Source organism: Nicotiana sylvestris, chromosome 5 (genome assembly GCF_000393655.2).
Source record: "Nicotiana sylvestris chromosome 5, ASM39365v2, whole genome shotgun sequence".
Lineage (NCBI taxonomy): Eukaryota > Viridiplantae > Streptophyta > Magnoliopsida > Solanales > Solanaceae > Nicotiana > Nicotiana sylvestris.
The window spans coordinates 113,191,829-113,214,100 of NC_091061.1; the positions used below are offsets into that span (position 1 = coordinate 113,191,829).

At 35.0% G+C, this 22,272-nt stretch overlaps 3 protein-coding genes and 1 long non-coding RNA gene across 9 annotated transcripts; 1 reads left to right on the forward strand and 3 right to left on the reverse strand.

The window, feature by feature from the left end:
• Positions 1-558: 558 nt before the first annotated feature.
• On the forward strand, positions 559-1,089 carry LOC104238272 (uncharacterized). Its single transcript, XR_713847.2, has 2 exons — positions 559-677; positions 854-1,089. It is a non-coding gene; the product is annotated as an uncharacterized lncRNA (long non-coding RNA).
• Positions 1,090-2,510: 1,421 nt separating this feature from the next.
• Positions 2,511-9,761, reverse strand: LOC104238273 (cytochrome P450 71AU50-like). Its single transcript, XM_009792592.2, has 2 exons — positions 8,906-9,761; positions 2,511-3,189 (listed from the first exon to the last, which is right to left on the reverse strand). The coding sequence occupies exon 1, from the start codon at positions 9,756-9,758 to the stop codon at positions 9,129-9,131; it is 630 nt and encodes a 209-aa protein (XP_009790894.1). The 5' UTR covers positions 9,759-9,761; the 3' UTR covers positions 2,511-3,189; positions 8,906-9,128.
• Positions 2,632-3,060, reverse strand: LOC138869174 (cytochrome P450 71AU50-like). Its single transcript, XM_070146771.1, has one exon. It carries the CDS (start codon positions 3,058-3,060, stop codon positions 2,632-2,634), a length of 429 nt encoding a protein of 142 aa, XP_070002872.1.
• A 1,699-nt stretch (positions 9,762-11,460) lies between the features above and the next one.
• On the reverse strand, positions 11,461-20,289 carry LOC104238274 (uncharacterized). 6 transcript variants are annotated; one of them, XM_070174593.1, is made up of 13 exons: positions 20,148-20,289; positions 19,712-19,811; positions 18,368-18,495; positions 18,144-18,294; positions 17,899-18,008; positions 17,018-17,101; positions 16,718-16,766; positions 16,516-16,607; positions 14,961-15,093; positions 13,740-14,754; positions 12,256-12,369; positions 12,088-12,174; positions 11,461-12,012 (listed from the first exon to the last, which is right to left on the reverse strand). In XM_070174593.1, coding segments are annotated over exons 1-13 (2,523 nt in total). In that variant the 5' UTR covers positions 20,150-20,289; the 3' UTR covers positions 11,461-11,554. The 6 variants fall into 6 exon arrangements, with proteins under 6 accessions (XP_070030694.1, XP_070030695.1, XP_009790895.1 ...); XM_070174594.1 differs by having other exon boundaries at positions 12,088-12,156; positions 20,148-20,288; XM_009792593.2 differs by having other exon boundaries at positions 11,461-12,174.
• Between the last annotated feature and the right edge of the window lie 1,983 nt (positions 20,290-22,272).

The following is a 22,272-nucleotide window of genomic DNA, read 5'->3' on the forward strand; positions in this document are numbered from 1 at the left end:
ATGATTTTTAATTTGGTGATAGTATTATAAAAGTTTCATACTGAGTTTGTTAATCATAGACAACCAATCGTTTGACTAGAAGGATCAGGGTCTAATTAAAAAACAACGAGGGTATTGAAAAACTACTACAAGTTCAATTGTTTTTCTTTCCCACTGTTCTGATTTAGAGTAATAACGTACATTGGAAAATTATGGCTAGAGGAAACATCAAATTTAACGTATGTGTATATTTTGTATTTTAATGTGTATGCTTTTGGATTTTAAGTTTTATATTATATTACCTACATTTTAATATTTTGATTAGTACATATAAAATTTATATATATATATATATATATATATATATATATATATAAAAGATGGATTAGAAAAGATGATGTGGCATATCTCTTTAGCCAAGAAACACACCTATCTTTTTTCTCCTTTTTTGAATTTTTTTCTTTTCTTTTATTACTTCATTCAATCCAACTTATTAAAGGTTACAATGTCTATTAAAGAGATATTAATGCTGACCGTTTGTTTTCCCCTATTTCTTTATTACAATTTCTGTTACACCATAGTTGTTATGTTTTTGATGGGTTTTGTCCTTTGTATGTTCTTCCTTTTTAAAATTTTGTGTCTCTTCAATATTCCCAGATCTTCGTCTATGCTAATGCGGAGGTGTTCGATACGAAGAGGTAAACAAAAAGTTCATTGTGACTTTTGTTATTAACTTTATGTAATGCTTTTTTTATAAATTTTAATTTGTTGAGTTTTCAGGTCTTTGTCTATTCACCTTATAATACTATATCCTAATATTTGTGGTTGTTTAACAAGAATGTATACAACTGTTCACATGTATTTATTCTTACAGATTATCGATCAAAAGTTGTGATCTTCTTCTGCCATGGAGTGCAATATGTCAATAAAAGGTCATCGTCTCAATATAACGACAACTTTTTTTTTCTTTTAGCATTGCAATCACTATATGTGCCTGGATATAAAATCTAATCAAGATACTTCTACTTTTGTATTATAATATTTCTTGAATATTTTGTGTCTTGTATTTGAACAAATATCAAAACAAATTGGTAACTAATCTTTTGCAAATTGTACTTCTTTTTTGTGTATAATTTTGTGGGTGTTTTAAATTGGATAAGATTTACATTTCCTTTTGTATATTATGGTGATTTCCATCATCAGGTAACAAAGCGGAGTAGTAATTTTTAATGGTGGAATTTATTCCACATTATGGATAAAGACATTTTAGTAATTTTTGAGTGAAAGAGAAGGTACATTTTTTCTTGCTATTTCATGTTTATTCATGGTGATTTAGTTTATTTTTGAATTTTTTTAGAAAAAACAAGAAATTTAATCTAAATGGAAACAAATCAAGTTTTAATATACATACAAATATATTAAGTATAAATTATATAGCGAGAATTAATTACTTCTAAGATTATATGTTAAAATATGGATTGTCTAATATCAATGTGAACTGCTCTAATTCTAAAGAAAAATCAATACTATTTGTTATTTAATCAATTCATAGAATTCAAGTCTTTTGTATGCATATATATGAAACTTTCCATCTCGTCTGTTTAGACTAAATTCACAAAAATAATAGTCATTCCGTAAATTCACTTACTTTTTAAAAACCCCGCACATCGCGGACGAATTTCCTAGTGAATAAAATAATTGAACTATTTTCTTTTAAATTGCGTAGATGGGAGATTGGTCCAATTTTAAGTTTAGCATTTCATGTCTAACAATGGTAACACTTACTACTATCACTTGATTCACGCTTGCATGTTAATTAATGTTGCATGAGGTATTGGCAAACACATCTCATTATGTTAATTAACGTAAAGAGATTATATATCCAGAAAGACCAAGCTGTGTAATAATTTATAGTTTTAATGCAGTATAATATAATAATATTTTCTATAAAAAGAGAGGAAATGGGGCGTCTAAGGAGTCTTGCTAATTTTGATTGCATTTCCTATGATGCTTAGACATGAGGTTTCTTTTATTGTTTTATTAGACATATATAGCTTCTGATATTAGTGAAGGTGTACAGTTGGCCATCCGATAACATAACATTTATATTTCTAGAGAAAACTATTCTTGACAATTGGTTCCATAGTAAACTAGTAGGAATAGTGCGCAGAGCGTATATATATGTATATATATATATATATAACACATGTCCATTAAAAGGAATCAAATAACAAGGATACATATCCCTTATTAATAACGTTACCATTAATTCTGGCCTGCTACTGACCAAGTTCCCATTTAATTAAAAAATTGATCGAAGATAAAAATAAAAAGAAAACACAAAATATGTTGATCCATCAAAATAGGAACCAAAGTACTTGTGACGTTGTTATGTCTTGCTTTATTTACAAGTTATAATTAACGTTTAATGGTAATTTTTCAAAAACGTTTGGTTCTATATTTAGAAGAATACATCTAAAATCATGAACATAAGACAAAATCCCCCTCTTTTTTGCCTTTCCCTCGTATAATTATTCAGGCCAAATTAAGAAAGTGCAACTAATCTTGAACTACATATTATTGAGATTTTAATCTACTATACATGCAAACGATATGTTGGAATGGTCATTATATGTTGAACTCTCGTAGTAACTAACCAAATTTCTCATTCATGTCAAGATCTTTTGACAACATATTATTTGGTAACTCCCAATCAAAGCAGTGAACCAATTGTGCTACCAACAATCGGACAATAGTGAGGCCAAGCTGCAAACTAGGGAAACTTTTTCTACCAAAGCCAAATGGTAAAAGTTGAAAACTGTGCCCTTTGACATCAATGTTGGGTCCCAAAAATCTCTCTAGTTCGAACTTTTCTGGCTCAGGCCAAACATCTGGATCTCTTCCAATTGCCCAAACATTGACCAAAAATCGAGATCCTTTACGTATATGAAAACCATCAACCGTGCAATCTTCAATGGACTCGTGAGGAATTAATAGTGTTACTACTGGATGGAGCCTAAAACCTTCTTTTATAACCATATCTAAGTACTCAAAATTTTCTAAATCTGATTCTTCTACCATTCTGTTTTTACCAACAACTTGTTCCAACTCATTCCGGAGTTATTTCATTACATCGGGGTTCCTTGAGAGTTCTGAAAAAATCCATTCAACCGTTGTTGATGAAGTATCCATAGAAGCCATCAGCAAGTCCTACATTTATATCATTATTCTTTAGCTATAAACTCAACCAGCACTGCCAGTATAGAGTCCAAGAGAAGAAGCAAAAAAGATATTGCATGTTACAATATAAAAATTATCTACGACTATTTCAATATAGTATCGAAAATTTAGAAAGTTATGTCTGGTCAGTCATGTAAAGATTTTCAGTATACAACATTTACCAAATATCAATATCATTATTACATAGACAAAACTATATTTAATTTTCTAACCTAAATTAGTGAAGTCATAGAAAAAAATAAAATCAGTCACTTGAAATTGTTGAAAATGGCAAACTCCCACATCGGTGGGAGACTTAATTTGGGAAGAATTTCTCCCTATAAAAGAAGGCCTAATGTTTAGGATTTAAACACACCGTTCATTTGCCTTCTTATCTTCTTAAGGCATTTGTATCTTCTCTCTTTAGTATTATTTCACTTGTATTTTTGGAGTGGAATAAAATATTGGTTGTATCCGAGGAAGTAGGCAAAATTGGCCGAACCTCGTAAATTCTGGTGTTCCTTTTATTGTTGCTTTATTGTCTTATTTATTATTTGGCGGCTGCCATAATTTTTGGTATAGTAGTTGTGACTCATTCACACTATATACATTTGGCTTCCGCAACAATTGGTATCAGAACCAAGGTACTGTCTAAGTATGCTCTGTGGTTGCAGCATAGTCTGATCTATCACATCAGAAAAGATTTATCTTGGTACTGTGTCAAGGTTCTGTCTTAGTATGCTCTGTGGTTGCAGCTTAGTCTGATCTTCCACACCAGAAAGGAAATAATCTTGATTTGTGTCGTCAGCTATTAAATAATATTCGTGTCAAAGATGGGAGACAATAAACAAGAAGAATCTACATCAAGTGTCAACAATACGTCATCATTGGCATCTTCGCTTATGACAAGAATTGTGTCAAATGCGAAATTTGCGGTAGAAATTTTTGACGGATCAGGACATTTTGGGATGTGGCAAGGCGAGGTTCTAGATGTCCTTTTTCAACAAGGGCTAGATCTTGCCATTGAAGAAAAAAGACCAGATGTTATTGTAGAAGAAGATTGGAGAATTATCAATCGTGTTGCTTGCGGTACCATTCGATCCTACCTTGCTAGAGAGCAGAAATATCCATACACAAAGGAAACTTCTGCAAGTAAATTATGGAAAGCACTGGAGGATAAATTTTTGAAGAAAAACAGTCAAAATAAATTGTACATGAAGAAGAGACTGTTTCGCTTCACCTATGTTCCTGGTACCATAATGAACGAACATATCATCGGTTTCAATAAGTTGGTTACAAATTTGCAAAATATGGATGCAACTTTTGATGATGGTGACTTGGCCTTGATGTTATTGGGGTCACTTCCTGATGAGTACGAGCACCTTGAAACTACTCTACTTCATGGGAATGACGAAATTTCTCTCAAAGAAGTTTGTTCGGCTTTGTACAGCTATGAACAAAGAAAGGGAGAAAAACAAAAGGGCGGAGAAGGAGAAGCACTGGTTGTGAGGGGTCGTCCTCAAAATCAAATGAGGACAAAGAAGGGAAGATCCAAGTCAAGATCTAGACCCAGCAAAGATGAATGTGCCTTTTGTCGAGAAAAGGGACACTGGAAGAAAGACTGTCCGAAGTTGAAGGCCAAACATAACAATGGAAAGGCCATTATGGATTCAAATGTAGTTGATTGTGATGATTCGGACTTCTCATTAGTTACAACAGAGCCATCAACATCATCAGACATATGGTTGATGAACTCGGCTTGTAGCTATCATATGTGTCCCAACAAGGATTGGTTCGTGGATTTTCAAGAAGGAGAATATGGAGTCATCCACACAGCGGATAACAGCCCTCTTACCTCATATGTCATTGGTTTAATACGATTAAGGAACCATGATGGAATGATCAGAACATTAACAGATGTTCGATATGTACCGAATTTGAAGAAGAATCTCATCTTTGTGGGAGCCCTAGAATCAAAAGGGTTCAAAATCATTGCAGAAAATGGAGTGATGAGAGTATGCTCCGGTGCACTAGTGGTAATGAAGGCTAATCGGAAGAACAATAATATGTACCGCTATAGTGGCAGTACAGTTATTGGGACACCGACAGTGACATCCAGTGACGACAAAGAGGCAGAAGCAACTAGGCTATGGCACATGCGCTTAGGACATGCTGGAGGAAAACCCTTGAAAACTCTATCAGATCAAGGATTGTTAAAAGGAGTAAAGGCTTGCAACTTGGAGTTTTGCGAGCATTGTATCAAAGGGAAACAGACAAGGGTTAAATTTGGTACAACGATCTATAATACTAAAGGCATTTTGGATTATGTACACTCTGATGTTTGGGGTCCTTCCAAAACACCTTCATTGGGTGGGAAGCACTATTTTGTAACATTTATTGATGATTTTTCCCGAAGAGTGTGGGTGTATACAATGTAGAGCAAAGATGAAGTATTGGGAATTTTTCTCAAAGGAAGACGATGGTGGAGAATCAAACAGGCAGGAGGATCAAGTGTATTCGCACAGACAATAGAGGTGAATACAAAAATGATCATTTCAATAAGGTCTGTGAAAAAGATGGCATCGTCCGGCACTTCACTGTCAGGCATACACCACAACAGAATGGAGTGGCAAAACGTATAAACCGGACCTTGCTGGAGAAGGTACGGTGTATGTTGTCCAATGTCGGCTTGGGAAAAGAATTTTGGGCTGAGGCAGTTACATATGCATGTCACCTCATTAATCGCTTACCATCTGTTGCTATTGATGGCAAGATGTCATTTGAAAAATGGTATGGAAAGCCTGTTGTAGATTATGACTCTTTGCACGTATTTGGCTCAACTGCATATTATTATATACAGAGTCAAAATTGGATCCAAGGGCAAAGAAGGCTATTTTTATGGGGATTACTTCTTGAGTCAAAGGATATCGCTTATGGTGTCCTATGACAAAGAAAGTAATATTCAGCAGTGATGTTACCTTTGATGAATCTGCTATGGTAAATAAGGTAACAGAAGATACCAAACAAAATGAGGGTGCTTCTAAGCAGGTGGAGTTTGAGGGAAAATTTATTTTTCCTACACAAGAAGCAGAGGAGGAAACAAATGAAGATTATCCTATGGAAAAAGATCCAGTAGAGAGGGAGATTCCAACTCAAGAACCTCAACAACAACTTGAATCAATTGCAACTAGCAGGCCAAAAGGGACAATACCAAAACCTGTTCGTCTTATAGAGACGGTTGCTTATGTCGCCTCAATTGTAGCTGATGATGTTCCTACCACTTATAAAGATGCAGTCCAAAGTTCAGAAGAAGATAAGTGAAGGATTGCCATGAATGATGAAATACAATCCCTTCATCAGAATCATACATGGAGATTGGCCAATCTCCCGAAGGGAAAAAAAGCAATTGGGTGCAAATGGGTATTTGCAAAGAAAGAAGGATTTCCTAACCAAAAAGATGTTCGCTACAAAGTAAGATTGGTGGCCAAAGGATATGCTCAAAAGGAGGGAATTGATTACAATGAAGTGTTTTCTCCAGTTGTAAAACATTCCTCCATTAGAATTATATTGGCTTTGGTAGCACAGTTGGATTTGGAACTAGTTCAGATGGATGTAAAAACTGCATTTTTACATGGAAACTTAGAGTAGGAAATCTACATGACTCAGCCAGAAAGGATTCAAAGTTGCTGGAAAAGAAAATATGGTGTGCAAACTTGAAAAATCATTGTACGGATTGAAACAATCTTCTAGACAATGGTACAAGCGATTTGACGAGTTTATGTTGCGGCAAGGGTACAAGAGAAGCAAATACGATCATTGTGTGTATTTGCACAAGCTTAAAGATGGTTCCTTTGTATATCTTCTCCTATATGTTGATGATATGTTGATAGCTTCCAAGAATTCGGAAGAAATTGATAAGTTGAAGATTCAACTGAAGAAGGAGTTCGAGATGAAGGATTTGGGTGAGGCAAAGAAAATTCTTGGCATGGAGATAATTAGAGATAGACGTTCAAAGAAACTCTGTTTATCTCAAAAGGAATATTTGAAGAGAGTACTTCAACGTTTTGGCATAGATGACAAGACTAAGCCAGTTAGTACTCCACTTGCTTCCCATTTTAAGCTAAGTACTACTATGTCGCCAATGGATGAAGCTGAACGAGAGTATATGTCAAAGGTACCATACGCAAATGTTGTTGGTAGCTTGATGTATGCAATGGTTTGCACAAGGCCTGACATTTCACAAGCTGTTGGAGTTATTAGCAGATATATGCACAATCCAGGGAAGGAGCATTGGCAAGCTGTGAAGTGGATTCTACGGTATATTCATAATACTGTAGATGTCGGGTTAGTTTTTGAGCAGGAAGACAATCAGTCTGTAGTTGGATATTGTGACTCAGATTTTGCGGGTGATCTGGACAAACGAAGATCAACTACTGGTTATGTGTTTACTTTTGCAAAGGCACCAGTTAGTTGGAAGTCTACTTTGCAGTCAACAGTTGCTTTGTCTACAACAGAGGCAGAGTACATGGCTATTACAGAGGCTGTGAAAGAGGCAATTTGGCTTCAAGGATTGCTAAAGGAGCTTGGTGTTGAACAAAAAGGTATCACAATTTTTTGTGATAGTCAAAGTGCTATTCAATTAGCGAAGAACCAAGTTTATCATGCAAGGACGAAGCACATTGATGTTCGGTATCATTTCGTACGAGAAATCATAGAAGAAGGTGGAGTCACGGTGAAGAAAATTCATACTACAGAGAATCCTGCTGATATGCTGACAAAGGTGGTGACTGCGGTCAAGTTTCAACATTGTTTGGATTTGATCAACATTGTTGAACACTGAAGATTGAAGATGAAGACACAACCAAAATTTGTTATTGAGAGAGAATTGAAAATGTGGAATTTTGCCAAGGTGGAGATTTGTTGAAGTTTGGCAAAATGCCAAAGTCCCACATTGGTTGGGAGTTAAGTTTGGGGGGGATTTTTCCCCTATAAAAGAAGGCCTAATGTTTAGGATTGAAACACACCTCTCATTTGCCTTCTCATCTGTTTAAGGCATTTGTATCTTCTCTCTTTAGTATTATTTCACTTGTATTTTTGGAGTGGAATAAAATATTGGTTGTGTCCGAGGAAGTAGGCAAAATTGGCCAAACCTTGTAAATTCTGGTGTTCCTTTTATTGTTGTTTTATTGTCTTATTTATTATTTGATGGCTGCCATAATTTTTGGTATAGTAATTGTGACTCATTCACAGTATATACATTTGGCTTCCGCAACAGAAATCATGAAAGACTTGGGGAAGAATATTGTTTAATCAACTAAGCTTAAACTACCACTTTTGCAACTTATTGTAATATTTCAGAATACTTTTACGTTCAGACGATGAGGAATTTGAGTTACCTAAAAAGACTGAATCTATTTTGTCACATTAGAGGATCTAAACTTACCCGCTATAAAATAAAGTGATATATAAGCTTTACCAACGTAGTATTAAACACAAACCTAGTATCTAAAGCTTTATGACTTTATTGTTATAGTAGGTACGTAATTAATGTCCAATTAATTTATAGAACAAAAGTATTTTTGTTACGATGGGTAAAATTTAATGATTTTCTTATGAAACAAAAATATATATTATCCAGTGGTGACTATACGTGAAACTAACCCTAACTTCAGACAGACAAAGAAAGGGCATTTAGAGTGAACATTACCAGCAAAATTGCTTTGACATGGCGACGATCAAACTCAGCTTCTCCAGAGTGCATAATGCTCATCAGTGTATCAACAATATCTTTAGCTTGCTTATGCTCATTAGTGGATTGATGAACATGTTCGTCGATAACTCTCTCCAAAAATTCATCAAAAAGCTTAGCTAATTCTTTCATACGACGAGTCAATCGTTGGAGATCAAGCACACGAAGAAAAGGAATGTAATCACCAAGTTTTGGCATCGCTATTATACGCAGTCTCTTGAACCAGAGCCTTGAAACCCTTCTCGCCAAGATCCTCGTCCATGTACTTCTTCCCAAATAACATCATGCACGCCATGTTTGTGCTAAGAGATCCAATTTTATCACTAAGATTCACGACAACATCGCCATCAGAAGCAGCCGCCTGTTTGAGGAAATTCACAAGAGTTCCAACTTGTTGTTTCCTCATAGGCTGAAAAGAATGGATCTTGACATTGCTAAGCAATTGTAGAGTGCACAATTTACGCATATTTCGCCAATAAGGTCCGTACTTGCTAGAGACAAGATTTCTCTGATTATAGAAAATGTATTGAGAAACTTCACTGTAAGGTCTACTAGCAAAAACAAGATCATGGTTTTTCAAGAATTGTTCTGCAGCATAAGGAAAGGAAGCAACAACGACAGGAACAAGACCAAATCGCATGGACATTATGGGACCATATTCCTTGGCTATTTTATAAAAATCTAGGTGAAGATTCCCAATAAGTGGAAGTCCTCTTGGTCCTGGAGGAAGTTTCTTCTTCTTCCTCATTAATTCTTGAAGAAAATAAGCAAGCATTGCAACTACTACAAGAGCTAGCCAAATAGAAGCCATGTAAGCAAGCCAAATAATGTTGCAATAGGCCAATTTCTAGTAGTGATATAAGACAGATAAATTAAAGCAGTTGGAGTATTTCATTAGCACTACCTAATTGCAAAGTAATGAAATATTTGCGCCTTAATAAGTATTACTAGGTACAAACTATCCCTAATCCTAAGCATGGTGGTTCGGCTATCTATTGGAGTTAGGCAATAATTAATGAAGTTAGATATATATTAAATTTAAAGATTGAACTAATTGGAGCAAATAGTAGTTTTCTCTTCCTGTTTTTCGTTTTAGACGTCCAAAACCGTATTATTGAACTTCTTTTGTACTTCTTGTCATGATTAATTTAAATGAGTAACAATAATTCGGGTAAAATTCAAAATAGCCAGATTATAAGTGGTAATTGAAAAATAGTCACAGTTTCAAAAGTAATCGAAATTTAGTCACTTTTCATATAAGGATAAATCTAAACGAAAACACTGTTCAAAATCCGGAAAATTTTCCAGCATAATATGCTGGAAGTTCATACACAGATGCTCAAATCTTCAATATATTGTGCTGGAACTTTTTGTGTGTTGGAGTTTCAGCATATTATGCTGGAAGTTCATACCTATGTGCATCAACCTCCAGTATATTATGCTGGAACTTTCCGTGTTGCAGCAAAATAGTGGCTATTTTCAATGACTTTGCAAATGCTGGCTATTTTTCAATTACCAGTTCGAAAACTGGCTAACCCGTGCTATTTTTACTAATAATTCTGTTTTACTTTTACAAGGTCAAGTGACAAGTAAATTCAATTCTAAGATGAGGAATTGGTTCGGAAACTATCTATCTAGACTATAGGATGAAAGCAAAAAAAAAAAAAAAAAGTTATGAAATTTTGAAGAATTTGTAGATTTCAATGATCTTTTTTATATCTTTAATCTTTTAAAACATAATTACCATTCCATTTTTATCGTTTTAATAAAAATTTAAATATCCATTTATTTTTGTTACATATAGTACAAGTTATGGATGCCAACCTACTCCATTTTCTTACTAGAAACTAAGGTAAGCATGTTACAGATTTGTTAATGCAATTTTGTTAGTTCGTGAATTGGCTTTGATAAATGCCTAATTATCATAGGACCTAATACAAAAATTATACAAGTTTTATACACTTTTTCGGCTACTAAATGTAAATATTTCTGGCACAATCTAAAAGTGAAAAGCCTGATATGTTACTCCGGAGTTAGAGCATTTCGGCACCTGGAAATTCTGTCTACCACGTGCAGTTAAATTTATGCACCAATCGTAATCAGTCATAGATGTAGCAAACTACATTTAGGTCCAAATGAATTAGGAAAATGTGCATCATACGAACCCAAAACGAACAAGTTTGTCCAACAATGTGGAGAAAGGAAATGTAGGGACAAAGACTATAGAATGTTGAGAATTATTCTGTTCTAATTCATGGCTTATTAGAAGTAGAGAATGCCCTGGCGACATATTCATGGATAAGAAAACATTACAACTAGTTTGATAATTGAGTAATGCTGCTTTTTCTGCCCGAACCAAGGACTCACTTAATATAAGCTTTTATTCTTATCCTTGGTCGGAGATTTCTTTATAAAAATTATGAAGTTTGAAGAACGGGAGTAAGGAGTCGTTGACCTGGAGGATTTGCACCATCCTACCACCCGATTAGAACCCAAAAACAGCCAAGGTCAAATGTAGTAAGTAATTAGTAACATATTTATACTTTTCCGCACACTACATAGCAATAACGTAATTAAGACAGTTTCGTTTTGCATAGTGACAGACAGTTACATCCCAAACACCCTGGCAAATACATCGCCGGACCTGGACCCCTGGAATGTAAGATTTCCATTCCCAGCATAGTATCCGTTGAGACCTAATCTGTCATTTCTCTGAAGTTCCGCCATCCTGCCAACTTCATTTCTACATTGGAACTCATCCAAAACGTTATGATGGTAGCCATTAGAACTGTGGCCATTCGCAAGCTTCTGCTGGGATAAGTGTGCGTACAGAGATTGATCAAGGTTTTGCCGCTGATCCACCATCCTTGATGAAAAGCCACGTAAGTCATTTAGGCCAGCATACTCATCTGCACCGTGAAACCTCTGCTCCAGATGTGCAGATGGAGTTTGTGAAGCAAGAACACGTGAGAATTTCCCTTCTTGATCAGCATAATTTTGTTGCATCAGAAGCCAGAGCCTTGCCTCATCTTCCAAAGCTCTCCTCTGAGACCCAACTTCCAGGCCTGAGATACTTAAACCATTTGTTGGCTTGCCTTTACCACAACTTAGTATGGCAGGGTCAACAAAATCAGCCTCACCTGCAGTTCTAGTGCTTCTCGTTGATGGGGGGTGAATCAAATTTGATGAACTATTTACTAATTGACTTCCTGCATAGATAGAAGTAACTGTAAAAACCTATTGTCAAATTTTTTTTGAAACAGAAAAAGCTTGCCATTAAAATATCCAACAGGACAGGAGAGAATTACCAGAGAGAGTATGAGGGAATCCTCCAATTTCATCAGACAACGGAAAACCAGGAGGTAGGTCCCTTGAGGGTATTGAGAACCCGGGTGGAGCCAGACCTTTTGGTCTTGAGACTGCTAAGACAGTTCGAAAGATTCAGTTTGAAATTAAATGGGCCCAAAACTTAATGATATAATGCTTTCATATTAAAATGCTTAGCAGTAACATGGTACAGGAAATTAGGAGGTTCCATCACAAAACTCAATTAACTCATGAAAACGCACATGCACATATAAAGTCCTATGTAATTCCTTCTTGGAGCACATTTTGCGGCCTAACAAACCATTTCCTCCCTAGAGATCAATACCAAGCAGAGCTAGAACTTTTTAATATTCCTGCTAGTGCTGTCAACAGTTTTAACTAGTTGAATTATAAAGTGGCAATCAAGTATTAGGTGAAATGCTTGTCAGAAAACATACCAAAGCAAATTAAATTTTAATGCAAGAAGAATGATGCGCAAGCAGCACTAAGTTTAGAAACTAGTTTAACCCTGGTTTACAATAACTGTGATGATGGACGGGAATTGAGATGTGCCAGAGCATTTGGTCCCCCACCTCCCACCCCCACCCAAACTGCCACTTCTGGGCTGTTCAACTCTGTCCCGATAAAAGATCTCACACCCCCACCCATGTATTCCTCACCAGACAACTAGCCCACCCTGCCCCTGCCCCTGCCCCTTGGCATCTTTTTTATTGTATTGTACACTTAACTCTGCCAAAGAAGAAGTAAAGGCACCACCTTTGTTTCTTTGTTTCTCTGAATTAAACTTGAATCCTTTTGGCTCAATCTAGAGAATTGGCAGGGGGGAAGGAATTTTATGGTCTATAGTGGTATAATATGCTTGAAGATAGAGAAGCAACCAACAAAGGTAGATGATGGAGATTTAGTAAGCAACAGTAGCGCATGAGGAAGGACTTGAGAAGAGACAGCCTGAGAATAGCCGTACAACTGTGAGCCTTGGTTCAAAATTTACCGCCAAAACATTTCCTTTTGGCCCAGCTATAAGTTGCCTAACAATTTTGTCACCCAAAAGGAACCATGGCTCATGTCTCTCCTGTATTGTATCAAAGAGGTCAGATATAGGCCCCCTCTTTCTTTATAGGTGACTGTTTGATACAACACATTATATTCAGACTAAATCTGACTATAATTTTTTATTAAAAAAAAACTCAGTCCCGCTCTACAGCTGTAGCAAAAACCATTATTCTACAGCTCTGCAAGTCACTCCCTTACCCTGCTAGCAGGTCCACAGCCTCTGCAGCCCCATTTCCATCGCCGTTAAATAAAATGTTGTCTAGTGGATACAGGAAAAGACATCATACAATAGTACAACATAGGAGATTGCACTTGAAAGGAAAAGGAAGACAGACCCATGAATGACAAACGTAGGCAGCAAAAATCAACTACTTTAGGCATCAAATAAAGAAAAAATTCTGTTAACACTTACTCTGATACTGAGACTCATGCATATGCTGCTCTTTCCTTTCTCTGAAGTCATGAAGGATGGATGACTGATTTGACATCAGACTGATATTACTAGAAGAATCCAAATCAGCCCTTTGACTTGAAAACCCATCTTGCTTCATAAATGAGAACCCTTGACCACTGTGCAAAGAATTCCAGGAACCACGCTGCCCATTAGGTTCATTACACAAGCCAGTTAAACTGTGACGCGAAGTCAGGGAATTTTCACATGAACCAAAGTCCATAGCTAAAATGTTTGAAATTATACTGTTCTTCACGGGATTGAATGCAGAACTTTCATCAAAATTATTCAAGCTACCATTTTCAGTCCTTCGTAAGTGCTCCACTATTTCTTCATTGGAGAATGAGTTAGAACCTCTATAAATTGTATCAGACTTCACGGAACTTTGAAATTTCAGGTCATGTAATCCATCATTTAGTGTGGAATTTACACATGAAAGTGGCGGCAAAGTTTCTTCTGCTTGGTTATGTAATGATCTATGCTCCATGCCATTGATACTCGAACTACATGCCCTATGCAAGAGCGAATTGCCACCATAATCCTCTGTACATTTAGCAGAGCGGGATGACATAAGAAATGGCTCTTGACAAATACTATTCAAATCCTTCGATCGTTGACCATCAAAAGATGTGGAGTCTTCCCTGAATGGTTCATCTGAAATTTCTGTAGTGTTTTGATCCCTCAAATGATTGACAGGCTGGTTAGGAGACGGAACTTCAAATAGAACTCTATCAGAATATGTTTCTTGAGCATGATTATCTTTGTTAATTGGTATGGAAGATAGATTGGAACACAAATCCAAAATTCTACTATCCTCACTGCTATTTCCATCTTTCTCTGCACGAGAACTATTAGACAGTCCAACATCTACAAAACTTGTCATTCCGTTTGGTTCACCAGCACCTCCATCCTTATCGCTAGAAGGGACTACACGAGCCATATAGCTACGGTGATCCACTGTATCATTAGTTACACCCTAAAATCACAAAAAGGATGTGGTGAGAATGTTTTCAGTTCAAGCCAGAAATCAAGAAATGATAGCTTCCAAAAATATCAGAGCTTACAACAGAAAAAATATAGCATCTTCTGCACTGAAAATTAGGGAAGTGATTGCCTTAGATGCTTTGCTACAGAAATATACTACCAACAAGCATAATAAAACACTAAAGATTTTACACTTACTGCACTTCGGATGGTAGAATTCTCTGTAGAAGTAAAGCTAGTATTGGACAATTCATCAATTGGAGGTGGTAAGACATTTCCTGAGCGCTTCATTGCACTACTAGTGGCACCAACAATTTGTTGAACCCTACTTCTGAATAAACGCCAAAGCGCAAAACCGCCAGTTAGCATACACTCTTAGAGAAATTTATCAACCAATTAAGACAGTGTATAATCGACCCTTTATCTATGCAAGTAAAAGGCCAATAAACAGAAACGGTAAAAGAACCTGTGAGGTCCAACAAAAAGAAGCATATAAAGAGATTCAGTCAGAGATGTCATGCAAGATCTCCATTTACTATAACATCCAATTAGCAAGAGAACTTGTCACTTTCCAAGACGAGAGAGTAATATATTCTGAAAAAATGAGAAAAATACAAACTGCCACCTCACTATTGTTCCATAGCAGTAAAATCTTTCCATAAATGCACCCCAAGATGCAACATAATTCATCATTTCTAACAGGAAGATAGTAGATTCATTCACATAACAAGAGCCAAGAAGCACCACTTCTGTCACTATATGTTAGCAGGTTTGACTGGTAGACATTAACCTGAAACTTCAATGCCATGTAACAAGTTCTGAATATTTGGTAAAACTTAAGGTGCTTGTATTAACAAACTAAACCTACAGCAGAATAAAAAAAAAATCAGATTGCATAAACACAAATAAAAAATTCTGTTCTAGAGCTGGAACCAAGATGCACATAATTAACAAACAGCTGTACAACCAAGCTTAACATGATATCCCCAGATTAAGATAGTTCTCTCTATGGAAGACGAATTGGTAACATTTGAATAACCATAGCTAGAGAATTTTTTGATAACCTGTAACCACAGCTAGAGAATATCAAGAACATGATGGTTTCGAGCCTCTATGACTTGCCAAATCAGGTTTACATACTTCAATCATATTAAGACAAAAAAATAAAGCTCTAGAAACGGAGAACACTTGAAGCAATAATCAAGTGGATGCGGATCAATAAAGGTAAATTGATGCAACATTTTATGACTAGGCGGTCAAATATAAACCAGTTAGATGTAGCTGTTTGCTGCTTGAGTTTCCTCATTTATCTCCATGATAAACATTCAGGAAGTTGCAATTGTCTAGAATAATCTTCCGCAAGTAGTAGTTGTACAAGATAATATCTACTTAGATAAAACAGGAGTATCTATCTTGTCAAAGAATGTCAAAGTCAACAGCTAGGAAACAGAGTTTCCAAATGAAATTTTTGCAGGAAAATGATTGGATTTAGACATATTAATTTCATACTGCCAATCTGAGACACGATAGTTTCTTTATGTGCTATTCTTCAGCCCATCTGAAGAACATACTCAGGAAAAAAAAAATAGAGCTAGTTAAAGTTCATTATGCGTGATCCAGTTATATGCTGCTCTATGTCAACTTTAGTTTGAGGATCATAATTCATAAGCACTTCAATCAGTCACAGAAACCTAACAGAGATAGCATGTCTCAAACTGGAGATGCACAGGGTAAATATTTGCATGGCCAATACCTTGTATGAATTGCAGCTACCTCATCTTTACCAAAACTATCTTCATCAGCGCCAAGGCTATGCAAATATAGACAAGAAGGATTACTGCAAGGCTGGACAAAAGAAGCACATGTCAACATTTCTACTAAATTGGTTGCTTTTAAATTCTTCTACAAAGGTTATAACAGAAAGAGCAGAGATTACAAAACACCATGTTCAGTACCATGTTTCTCAACCAAGCATGACAATATTTTGCAGTCCCAAATGATGCTCTGCAAGGGCAATTTCACTTTGTCACTAAATCAAAATCAAAAAATCAACTAAGCCTCAACCCAAACCAATTGGAGGCGGATTATGAATCCTTTGTATCTAGTTCTCTCTATTTGGGCTATCTTCATTCCAACACTAAACAATTTATCTTTTATAAAACAAATTAGAGGTTCTCTAAATTACAATTTTCACATTTGTCACTAAATTATAAATGATGATAATGTTTGACAAAGAGAAAGTGTTAGGCCCTTACCTCAAATACCTTCCTTCCAGGACAAAACCATGTACAAATTGAATACACTGTATGGCATCTTCCTCTTTAGAGTACGTAATATATCTACAAGGAAGAAAATGACAAAGAAAACAATTACACAGGCAAACAATAATTTTGAAGAAAATGGGGAAAGCCCCAATCAAACAAAAAATTTGACAGCAAATCACGCACACTCTACAAATAGGCAAAGTCCAGTGAATATGGATTTTGTCATTTCAGCATCATCTAATAACACCTACAATTCAACACTTGCAAACTTCCATAAATACTGGACACATTACAGGCAGACATCCAATCAAACCTTCAATTTTCTCCCACATGCAGTTTCTGCTGCAAGATATTTTATTGATATCTCTCACAATCAATTCTTTTTATAAGTATTGACAGCTCTTACAATCTATCATGTACAACATTTTAGCCTCTCTACTACTACTAAATTTTGAAGGAAGGAAACTACCATTAAATTCAAATTGTACGGTTCTGCAACATTCTAACTGAAAATGATAGAAGTATCAGATAAAGGTGAATGTGATAATACTTCTACCTGGGAGAAACTCAACAGTAAAATCACAACTTTTTGGGGATAAGGTAACAGGAAATTCAGTCATTAGACGCCTTCATAGATAAAAATAGAGATATTCATATGATAACCTCAATTTTTCATTTGTCGTAGTTCCAGTAATAATCAACAAACCTAACATCACCGTTGTCACAAACTAGCTCTTTTTTTAATGTAACTTGAAACAATAAGGGCAGTTGCATCAAACAAAAAAAATAAAATAAAAAATAAACACAAGCAAATCCAACAGTCATAATACAAATAACATAGAACCAAGATGATAGACATATGTCAAACTCACACACTACAGGTATCATTGGTTAATAGCTGGATTGAACCACCGGCCGTCCGAGAAAGAGAAATTTTAGAAATTTTCCCATATTGCCCAAAATATTCCTTCCGCTGTAAGAGCTGCCCAAAAAATATAAGAATATTGCTTAATACTAGAGAATTAAAGATAATGAAACCTTCTTCGAGCAAATGGTAAAGGAGAATTCTACAAGTGATATTCAAAAGTAGCAAATGTATAACATAAAAGCTACATACATCTTCATCTGCAAGACTAAGAGGCAGCCCAGTCACATATGCCATTTTACGTTGAATGACCCGAACATTTGTAAGATCCTTCCTGACTTCGTTAGCTTTTGGCTTTGCCTTTGGTGGTTTACTTTTCCGATTTGAATTGTTGTTCTCTGCCCTGTTTTTATAATTGTCCGTTAGATTCTGTCTCCAACACTTTGAGAAGTAAATTAGTCAATCAGGGTAATAACCTTTCAAAATTTGCTTGCATTGCCACAACTTTATCCTTTTCATATTTAGTTCGACATGCAGGACATCGTCCCTCGGATGCCTCTTTCTCTGCTATGTCCATTATGTGATGCCAACACCAAACACATACCTGTATTGAATTGAGGTTAAAAACCCAAAGAAAAACAAAATCAATTGACAAACGTAACTTTATAAATTTGGTATTCCTTCCTAAAAGAAGTTAATCAATAACAATATCACGAGAGAAGTTGAAGAAGTAGTCTCATTTAAGTTCCCAGTATGTCTTTGAATATAGAAGATGACATCTCCAGAACTATTTGGAAGAATTGAAACCAACTAGCAGACCTGATTCAAGCACAAATTAAGTACCGCCCCTTCACAAATGAACTCTGCTAACTATCATATGATTAAAAGTTCTCTTGCTTACTTAGCTGAAACTTTTATACAGGACTAATATTGAAATATGAAAGCATTGTTTGCTTCCGCAGCAGGGAATAACTGTATGCCCATCTTAATTACAATATACCTAAATGTCCTTCATTAAGCTTTTACTCAATCAGAATTTGAGAGAATCAATGCGCAAAAACGATATACACTAGTGCGTACATAAAATAGATCACACAAGTAAATTTCCAATCCACTACTCAACAATAGAGCAGATCTACTACCCCGTTCAGAAATATCATAAGAACTTTAAAATTTCATGAAGTACTTCCCACAAAATTAACTTTTGAAGATTATGTAACTTGACTAAAGATAGAAAGTGTTGTGAAAGCAGTATGAAAAAAGTACCACTCACTCAAAAGCAGCATAGAAGAGGATGAACATAAGCTTCTAAATAACATCATAAGGTCTTTGATGGTATGCTACTACATCTATTTCTGAAACTTCATGATGAAGATTGAAGGCAGTCCGGTAAATGGCCATCAACCCATCTAAATCAATTCGTCAGTAGCTAAATTGTGAAAGTATTTGAGGCAGTAGTTTGAAAGACTACTAAACCAATTCACCCATTCAAATAAGTTGTACTCCCTAAGAAAGAAATGAGGGAACCACTTGAAAAGTACATAACCAACCTTTATCAACAATTCTTTAAGATACATCAAACATCAAATTTCTAAAGCAGAGTCAAAAACTATCAGCAAAAAATTTCACAAAGCCTAACATAATTGAATGTCAAAAATCATAGCAATTGGAATTAAAACAATGGAAAAAAAAAGTACCAAGATGAAATTCAGCTGCTCCTAAGGTTAATTTAACGTTCAATTCCAAGTAGCATTATCTATCAAACGACAGGAACTTAAAAGAGGAATATTCCCATGAAAATATTTATTAAAAAAAAAGACCTGATAACCACATTTGCAAGGCTTAAATTGCTGATCGGTCCAGTCCATTTCTTCGGCACAAAGAGGACACCTTTTCTCTTCTTCATTGCTCATCATTGTCCTGTCAATCAATTAAATTTTCACTCCTTCACTAAAAGCTCAACAAAAACACATTAACAACACGCACCATAAATTTTCCTCCTATATATACAAAGACGGTAAAAAAAACAAATGCTAATTCTTCTAAACCCTAACCAGCAGATAAACATACAGGAAAAAATCCCCATTCCTATTCCCTACATTTGAAATAAACGAGAAACACACATTCAAATAAATAGAATTTCCGAATTCCGAAAATGCGGTTTAAGAAAATCACACAGATAAAAAGATGCGGCATTTTCCCACGAACACAAACGAAAAGATAACAAAAACGGTGCGTATATATATATGTACATACATTTTGGCGTCGAATGAAAAGCAAATGCAGGTGGTTTGAAGCAAAAAGGAAAGAAGAAATTCCAATGGAGATTAGGGTTTTTAGATAAAAAGTTTCGGCTAGTGAGAGAAAATATTTATATATATAGGAAAATGTATAGTATATATTATTGTGTGGGGGAAAGAAAAGGAACCAAAAGGAGAAAAAAAGGAACTTTTCTTTTCAGAAATTAAAAAAGGAACTAAAAATGAATTATTTTGATGGGAAGAAGAGAGAGAAAGAGACGCGAAAAAACAACAGGGAGAGAGGTGGGGCACAAAGGATTGAAAACCACAGGATTTCAGGCTTGCATTTATGGATGGATTTTATTTGTTTGTTTGTTTCATGATTCCTCCTTTTTTTATTTTTTCAGAACACTAAAACAAAATAAATTTCTTATTGTAAGAAGAAGAAAAAAAGGCAATCTTTCCCCTGAATTGATCTAGCAAACCGACGCATGTGTGAACAAATAAAGTCAAACTTGAACGTTAGTGTTCAAGTTAACTTGTGTATATCTTAATTATTTTATTGGGTATTTATTTTATGTTTGATTTAATTTAAGAGGAGGAATGTCAAAATATCAATCTGTCAACGGTTTGTTTAGTGCTCTAAAAGTTTTTTTTTCTTGGTATTAAGAAGTTTCTAGTGTATTGTTATACGTTTAGAAGGCATTGGGTTATAATTTTGGTATAATTATGGAATAGTCAAAGATTTAAAAAATAGTTAGGAGTCAAAGGATTGTATCATATTTTATCAGATTAAGTACATCTTGTCACTTGTTTTGATTGATTTTGATTTTAAAAAATGATGCCAAACCATGTTCGCTTTTAAATGATACTAGTTTTCGGGTACGCGTGTACCCGTTAGAATAAGTAAAGTTTTTAAATCACATAACTATTATATTAAAAGTTATAATTAAGTTATATAGTAAAAGTAAAAAAAAAATATAAATTTCTGAAAATTATGATATTGATCTTATTTGGTTAACTCAATAAAGGAAAAAACTTTCACATAAAAGTTCTCAAATTATGTCAATCACTATACTACACTTAAATTTGTTACATTATATATAAATAATCTTTTAGAAATTTATTATATATCTACCTGTATTTTTTAAAAAAGATTGTTGTATTCTTAAAATGTTAATTAGCACATATTCGTTTGTAAATTCAATCCTTGAAATCATGTGCCACAAGTGTTCTAATGCCAACATGGCAGTAAGGTCATACAAGCCAATGAAAATATTTAGTAATTTTTTTAAAAGAAAATTTAAAGGAAATACTTGAACCCATAATAAGGATTGAACATATTAAAACGAATTATTTGATAATGCACTGATGTATTTTGATCCAATCGAAATGAGTGTACTAACAAAATATTAAGCCAGTAACTTTTTATTTTGTCATCACGTTTGATCGAGTTAGACTCCTCCAATGTTGTAGTTTTCTTCTGGAGAACGATAGTCCTCCAACAATAATATATTAAATTAGCCTATAATTGAAGTAAATTGGTATTATACAATATCTCAATCTCAAGGCTCGAGGATAATATATATATATATAAAACAGGTAATGACTACACGAGTCCGGAACCAAAATGTGGTTTTTTTTACTCAAAATACGCAAATAAGTGTTAAAAAAAGTTACCAAACTATATATAACGCCACAAAAAGTGGCGCTATACAGTAACGGTAACTGCACCGTTACTGTATAGCGCCACTTTTTGTGGCGTTATATATAGTAAAACTGACACATCTTACATAGCGCCACTATTAATGGCGCTATACCCCTTATTACCGGACCCCACCAATAATTTCTGGGTTCAATAATTCAAAAGCGTATAAAGCCACTTTTTGTGGGGCTATATACAAAAAAAAACCTCTCCGGCTAGCCATTTCCTATTTAAACATCGTAGAATCGCCACAACTTCATTCAAAAAAAAATTAACTCTTGTTGGTTTCTATTGTTGTTAAATTCTCCAGGATTTTTTCATTATGTCTGAAGAACGTAGAATAAGAGTATCATTATATTGGGGGGTGAGGTTGTGATGGAGAATAACTCTGTGGGCTACAGTTTACCTGCTAAGTGTAATGTTAAATTGCCACTTT

Coding starts and splice junctions, on each gene's coding strand:
- LOC138869174 (XM_070146771.1), bottom strand. CDS start 3,060: ATGGTAGAAGAATCAGATTTAGAAAATTTTGAGTACTTAGATATGGTT.
- LOC104238274 (XM_009792593.2), bottom strand. Junction 18,496..19,711: donor CTTGCAAATGTGGTTATCAG/GTCTTTTTTTTT, acceptor AATTCAATACAG/GTATGTGTTTGGTGTTGGCA. Junction 15,094..16,515: donor GTAGCTGCAATTCATACAAG/GTATTGGCCATG, acceptor GCGTTTATTCAG/AAGTAGGGTTCAACAAATTG.
- LOC104238273 (XM_009792592.2), bottom strand. CDS start 9,758: ATGGCTTCTATTTGGCTAGCTCTTGTAGTAGTTGCAATGCTTGCTTAT.